Source organism: Belonocnema kinseyi, chromosome 3 (genome assembly GCF_010883055.1).
Source record: "Belonocnema kinseyi isolate 2016_QV_RU_SX_M_011 chromosome 3, B_treatae_v1, whole genome shotgun sequence".
Taxonomy (NCBI): Eukaryota; Metazoa; Arthropoda; class Insecta; order Hymenoptera; family Cynipidae; genus Belonocnema; species Belonocnema kinseyi.
In genome coordinates, this window is record NC_046659.1 from 60,197,295 (window position 1) to 60,205,212 (window position 7,918).

General features: G+C 31.5%; 1 protein-coding gene across 3 annotated transcripts in view; it reads left to right on the top strand.

Moving 5' to 3' along the window:
- LOC117170259 (bromodomain-containing protein 4-like) overlaps positions 1 to 7,918 on the top strand; it is a 50,034-nt gene that overhangs the window by 28,345 nt on the left and 13,771 nt on the right. For 2 of the 3 annotated variants that reach the window (XM_033356908.1, XM_033356909.1), the window contains exon 1: positions 6,526 to 6,585. The exons of the other annotated variant lie outside the window; for it this stretch is intronic. In XM_033356908.1, the coding sequence (XP_033212799.1) occupies positions 6,583 to 6,585 (3 nt within the window). In that variant the 5' untranslated portion in view covers positions 6,526 to 6,582. Of the gene's footprint in view, positions 1 to 6,525; positions 6,586 to 7,918 lie in introns of those variants that run through there. 3 annotated transcript variants of the gene reach the window in all.

The window sequence follows — 7,918 nt, forward strand, 5'->3', positions numbered from 1 at the left end:
ATGGGAAAGAAATCGGTTAAGATGGTTCGGACATGTTGAGAGAATGCCAAATGAACGACTAACGAAACAAGTGTATCAAGGTAAAGTAAATGGCAACGTGCCAAGAGTTAGACCGCGGAAAGAATGGTTAGAATGTGTGAATGAGACCCTACTTAGAAGAAACATAAGAAGTCATAGAAACACGAGAGCCTGCATGAAAAAATGCATGGGCCTGAAAGAAGTTAGAGTAGTATGCCAGGACAGGAAAGTATGGCGGCAAATAGATAATAAAAAGAGTGTCAGTAGAGTGAACGACGCCTGAAACAAAGACCTTGGCTATTAATGGACCCAGGTGGGGAGCCTTACATAACGACTTCGTGAGGTTCTTCGCTTGGGGTGACTGCTAGAGAGATTGATCAGCAACCTGGGTCGGAGCAGTGTTGCGGAACGAACGCGTTATTTACTTAAATAGCACGATAATTCTGGATCAATCTGAAAAATCTCTATCCCTTCCACACACTACTCCTTTCCCCTGCCGAGTGAGTCACGCCTACCCCAAAAGGGAAATGGCTTAATGGTGTAATAATAATAAATTGACTGTAGAGCTGATGTTTCTTGATATTAAACTCCTTCAAACTTTTAACTTTCCTAGGCAAGTAATATATCATTGGAATCGGAAAAATGCGTAGATGCTGATAATGCTATTTTCAAATCGCAAGTTGAAAAATTTTAAATTTTTGAATTTCCGTACTTTGACATGCCTTTGGACGAAAGACCCTTGCTGGGGTAAACTCACTCACACTAAGGTACATGGATAGACCGAAAAGTAGTAGAAAAAATTAAGTCGGGTGGAGCCTGACCATACCTGAAAATTAGCAAAAAGTTTGCCGATCACTGCCCTAAACTGCGCAAGTCCGGCAACCTTGCCATCGCATACATACGGCGCCATTGTTTTCCCCTCAGCACTCGACGAAGTGAAATTCGCTAGTGATGGAGTGAGATATTAGCGTTACATAACGTTGACGTAACACCGTTAAGGCACAGTTACAAAAGTAAATGGGAACAATAGTTACAGAAGGAGTGATTTTTTTAAATGCCTAAAAAATGTTGCTCAAAATTATTATTAAGTATCTCTAACTAAAAGAAGGTATTGCAATATATATTTTTTCAATAATAGTGAATCGCTAAATGGTACATTTTAGAATGTAAGGTTTAATGTATAAAATGCTTTTTAAATGGAATAATTATTTAATTCCAATAAAAAATAGTTTCCTAATGAATAAAATAACAAAAAACAATAAAACTGTCATTTTCATTCAATTCCTTTTAAATTAAACTATTAATCATAATTAAACCACTGTTTTTGAGTATAGTGTCTATTCAAAATGACATGTTAATATCAGCACCTAACTTTATGACTTCCTTCTTGAGATAAAAGAAAAAGATTATTGTGATTAGATAGAGAAAAATATATGTTTGAATATTAGATTTATCCCACTCCAAATACTTATCATACTGCGAGTCATGTTACCGCATCATTAAGTTGCATTTGTAACCAGGGGTGTATTATTAGGAGAATTATTACATTTGAACGTTTTTAATTAAATGCCTCAAAGAGAAACAAACAAGTTATTAAAATTTCAAATTTGAAGGTTCAGAAAGTAAAAAAGTTGTGTAATATGCTCAAAAACAAATATTTATACTTTAAAATAAGTTAAAACTTGAACCTTTTGAAATATAGAAAATACGTTAAATTAGAATTTCAAAAAATTCAAGTTGCAACCTCATGCAATCTTTTCCAATTCTTTTAATCCCCCCACGAAAAAATACTATACGAAATTCAGTATAGGTCTATAATGAATTTCTTATAATTTTTTTCGCGATTCTCGGAAAATCATTCTACAAAATCGGTCCGATACTATTTCAGATCATGAGTTGGTTGGCTCAACGTTTTTATTTTCGTTTTTTTTCTTTCTTTAATTTTGCAAATGCTAAAACGCTGGTAATTTTTTTAAATAAATAAAGCATTAAGGATAAATTGTTCGATTTTCCGAGTACTGAAAATAACCATACATATATAATTTTTAAATCTTAAAAAAATGATCTAAAAATTTTTGAAACACTAACTTTTGGATTTTTATTATATTGTAGACACCATTGTAAAACTTGTTTTTCGAATTCAGGAGGTCTCGAAATGTGGAGATTTAAAGAAATCCGCGATAGTGGAGTTTTCGCATGAAACTAATACTTTCTCATTATAGTGAGAATGTAAAAAATCAATATAGAAATGAAGAATGTTAAAATATTGAAAGAGTTACGGAAACTTTCGAGAGGCATCCACTGATTTTCAAACGATTTTCAGCGTTTTCAAAACATTTTAAATCATTTAAAATGATTTCATCGGTTAAAAAAATATAAAAAATACTTCCACGGATTTCAAAGAATTTTTAAAATTTTCGAGGGACTTTAGACTTTAGATTATTTCAAGGGATTCTAAACCTTCCGGGGATTTCCAAAGATTTCATGATATTTTTATAATTGAGCTTTGGAAAATAAATTAAATTAAATTACATACTTTTTTATACATACATACTTTTACATACGATATCTTGGGACCTGTTACCATTCACACTACCAAGACTAATTTTTATTGAATGCATATGGTACCCTGAAATTGGCATTAGATTCATACTTTATTTTAACTCCATTCAAAATTTAAAAAAACTAGATTTTTAAGTATTATTGTTACTTTTTAGCAATTTGCGTCGTCTTTTTCATACAAATAACTACTAGTAGGCAATTTAAATCTTTACCATAACTTTTTAAACAATTTACAATAGTTGAAAAAAATCGAAAATATCCAAACAATTTATTTATTCCCAAAAAATGTAAAAAATACTCTATTTTCTGATAGAAATGCAATAATTCATTTTTTGGAGTAGATTTTGCTAAAAACATTATGTAACTATTTAAACAATTAATTATTGTTTATTTTCACAATTTCGAAAAATTAATCCAGAGATGTCAACTTTTTTTCAAATTGTTATTCTACGCTACTTTTTGTTGAATAATTACATAATTTTTGTAAATTTCTTCTAATGTTTAAGAAATTTATATTTGCTTAAACAATGTTTATTTGCTCAAACAGTTATTTTTTAATAACTGAAACAATGAAATAAAATAGAGGACATAAAATTAATTATGACTTTAACAGTATTTTTGGAAAAGTAATTATTTTAACAACTTATATTTGTTTAAACAATTAAAAAGTGGTAAATGTATTCTTTCTATACACTATACATTCAGGCACATAATGTTATATGTTCTATTTTATTTCATTTTTTTAGCCGTCGAAAAAAAAACTACTTAAGCAAATATAGATTGTTTAAACAAATCGAAATTTATTAAACATTAAAATAAATGTATCAAAATTATGTAATTATTCAACACAGCGTAGCATATGATACTAATTTAAAAAGAAAGTTGATATCTCTGGCTCAATTTTTAGAAATTTTGAAAATAGGCAGAAAATAATTATTTAAATAATCACATAATGTTTTTAGACAAATTTACTACTCCAAACAATAACAAACAATAACATTTCAATCATAAAATACGAATACTATTCATTTAGATTTACTGGGAAATATTTAAATTGTCCATTAGTAAATATTTTCATGAAAAAGGTGACGAAACTTGCTAAAATGTAACAATAATACGTAAAAATGTAGCTTTTTATTATTGGGTAATTTGTGGTGCTGCTGGGAGGGTGGGGATGAATTGGAAATGAAAATTATTATTATTATGGTTTTTTTTCGTAGACACTTCTCTTAAATTGTGTTTGGTACGTCTTTACGAGGAAATGAATGTTTGTGAATGACCAGTTGTAAAACCCTGAACAACCATGTTTTTCAAATTGTCTTGCAAACATTCAGTTCCAGATAAAGAGATGCGTATATCATTGCGAGTGATGTACGATATTATATTCGAATTCAGCCTTTTTTGATACTGCAGAGCCGTCTGAAAAGTGAGTCGTAAAAGCATATGACTGTCGTGGCAGTTTTCTGTTCGGACTGTAATTGGTAATCGCGACAGTAAGGTTAGAAAAAACATTGTGCGTTATTCAGTGGCCGTTTGTGGAACTATTTACTACACTTGTCGGTAAAGGTTTATAGTGTCAAAATTGGTCAAGTGGGCCACTTTTTTTTTGGGTTGTGATTTTTCTTCGGGAATGTGTGATAAGTTAGAGTTTCACATTAATAAAATGGCCCTAAAACATTTTTGCAAAATTTTCATTTTTTGAGTCGTTATTGTTATTTAACTTTTTTAGCATTGTCCTCTTAATTAATTTTTTTCTCCCGATCGGTACAAAAAATCCCCATAATTTTTGGCACGTTTCGTCAAATATGTTCATTTTATAAAATAAAAATCATTTGACTATTGTTGCATAAATATTTATGAAATTAGCAACAATTTTGATAAACAAATAGAATTCGTTCTAACTTCTCAATCGATTGCAATGCTTTAGTTGACTAATTACGATAGCTCTTTTAGTTACGAAGATTTTGGTATAAAAAAATTAGGGAACTCGCATATCATCAATATTTGTGCGTGTTTTCGTGTTGACGTTCCGTGCTCCATGCCGCGCGACGCACGATATTCACGACGTTGAAGTTTGCCACAGATATGAATTTCAAAGTTGTATAATCAATTTAAAAAAAACTAAGAGGCATACTAAAAAGTAAAAACACCTCTATATTAATCTCGGAAATATATAGATGTTCCTTTTTTTTATTTTTTGTAAACCCATTTTTTAAACAATTAGAGCATTTGTTGTTCAGCGTACTGTTGTTCCGTGCTCGTAAATATGGACTTCAAAGTAAAAAAACTAAGGGTCATGTCAAAGAAGTAAAAACACTTCTGGATTCGTCTCGGAAATATCTCGATGTGAATTTTTTGTTTTTTCGTTTAAACAATTTGTTAAACAATGACGCCATTTGTTATATTTCTGCAATTGTTATGAACAAAGTAGGCATCAGATCAAAAAATCAAGTGGACCATTGCATTCCTGTTTATAACAAGTGCAGAAAGATAACAAATGGCGTAATTGCTTTAAAAAAATAATTTTTTTTTTTTAAATTCACAACTTAATGGCATTTAATCAAAAAAATTTCACTTGAAATGTGTCAGAAGCTTCTATTATATATGCGTCAATTTATTGAGCGTTTCAATACAAAAAATTTTAAACGCTTATTTTAAAAGTTACACATTCAAAATGGTTCCTCTTTGAGTGTTTTAATTTGAATAGAAGTTTTTATAACTTAAAATGAAAACATTGTTGGATTCAAGGTTTCGCAAACTATTTTTGAATTTTAAGTGCTAGTTTTAAAAAGCAAGGGTTCCACATTAAACCTTGTATAACTTAACCTTGTCATTTTTTTAACAATCTCAAAATTAAAGAGTTTTGAAGATTGTGCACATTTTCAAATAAAATAATAAAAATATTAAAAGCTTAAATTTTAAATTATAAATTTTAGAGTGTAGGGAGCTTTCATAAAGGATGTGACAATTTTAGGATTATGTTGGGAGAGCCGAACTGTGACAGTCTGTGACAAAAGCACAATGTGGGAATAGGGTGAGGGGGTTGAAAATTCGCCAAAAAACTCTGACATCCTTTATGAAAGCTCCTGTATCGAAGAAGTCAGGATATTCGTACTGAAATTGCTGTACAAATGGCCCCGAGAGGTTAAGAACTTATGAATTCAGGTGTTCACATTCGCTGAAGTCACCGGCGTAAAGTCACATGAAGTCACTCGAATGGTCCCTTTTCCAGCTCCCACTATTCGAACAGAAACAATCCGTCTACTTGTACTAAACAAAATATACAAAAATAAAAAAAATTTTATCTTAGCCTTATCAAATTGTTATGTTCATATCGATCTACTTTCGAGAAATAATTTTAGCGTTTCCATTGTATAATTTAAAACACATAATTTAAATAACAGTTACAAATTACCCCAAAAAAACTTATTTCCATGAACTTAAAACTTTCCACTTTTCCAAGTATCGAGCCAAGTTTCTTTTTTCGAATTTCTTTATTTGTAAATTATTGGCACTTAACAAGGGACACAAAGAGCATTTGAGGGGTCACATTTTTCTGAGAAATTAGGGATGGGATTCTTAATATTGAAGCTGTTTATGCTTTATGTTTATGCCTTTATGGGATCCCCTTCTCTTCCCCTCATCTGTCCTTTTCCATTCTCTCTTTATCCTATTCGCTCTTTCCTTCTTGATGGATGCTAAGGCAAGGAAAGCTCAGTGCTCGGTAAGTAAACGGTCCCACCAACGGGCCTGAGAACATTTTCCTGAGTCTAGTCGCTGGTCAGTAATATAAAACGTTTGGTACCGGAGGGTTGAGGAATTATGGGTATAGATAGAGCACGCCCATTAAACGTCCTTGAAAATCTATTACGCTGCAGGATTAGGCCTATAGGATTTTTTCCCAGCAAGTAAGCTCAGTTCTCAGTTTCACAGCAGATCTCGAGAGATCAGTACGGTTCAAGAGCAAGTTAATGATTTCAGAATTGTCGTGTATGCATTTTTATGGTAAGAGAAATTCAGATCAATTTACAATAATTGAGAAAAAATTTGTAAAGTGAGAACAAATAAAAATAGTGACGAAGTGAGTGATGTGTTGAAGTTCATGGGATGATCTACGTCTCAAAGTAAAGCACGTGTGGATAGTGATGAATCTGAAGAAGCATGTGTTGAGTGACTAAAGCATTATTTATATATAGAATGTTTTGGCATAATTTAATGATAAAGTATTTTTGATTTCTGATTCATTAATTGGATATTATGTGTCATGATGTTCAATATTTCGGAGATTTTTTCATCTTGGGATATTTAGATTAACATTATTTTTGAATTATAATTTGCCCATCTACATCACTAGTGTCGGAAAATATCGTGGACGCGGTTAGGGAACGTCTAAGAAATTTTATAAATTCTCCGCCCCCTATTCTAAGGATTCGTAAGATTTTTGTAACCCCTCCTTCCTTCTGACGTAAACTTTGGTATTTTTGCTCAAGATATTAATTATTTTTACCCTTATTGAGATTTCAAGAGAATTCGAAAGATCTGAAAGACTTTCAATACATTTCAAGGGATTTTAAGGCATTTTAATGAAGTACGTACAGAGTACTTAAAAGAATTACCACATTTTTAAAGAAGTTAACAACATTTCCAAAATTTTACAACAGTTTTACGGCATTTCAAACGATTTCAAGGGATATTACCTAGTATCCTAGTACAATTTTAGAAAATATATACATTCTTTTCAAGGGATGTTATATTATTTTAAGGAGCAGAAAGAAGTTTAAGCAGATTTTTCAGGATTTTAAGAAATATTGCGGTTGCAGTCACGAATTTCTAGATGTCAGGAGCTTTAGAAGAGCACAACAACAAAAGAGCACAAAAATATTTTCAGATTCGTACCCCCCCCCCCCCCCCCCCTCCCCCAGGTAATTGCTGAGTGCTCCCCTTGCGCGAACGGTACTAAAAATCACTGCTGAGTTTAAAGAACAATAACTCTAAACACTTCTTAAAAAGTAGAGATGTTTTTGACTGTTTAACCCTTAAACGGCCAAAACGCCACTACCGGTACACTGCTTTTCAACGGCCAATAACTAAGACTATTCGACACTAGAAAAAATTGAGATACATATTTTTTTATTGCTTAACATCTCCTCTTTCCGATGGTGCCAATGAAATTCCTCAAAAAAATTATTTATTATCCCAAAATGCAGTTTAAACAAAAAAAACCGTGATTTTTCGGGCCTATTTTTTTTTGTGAACCATTTTCCAAAGCTTTTCGAGTCTGTAATTAACCTGGAATCTCACTAACGGGTGGAATAAATGTCTAAACTTTGAGAATCCA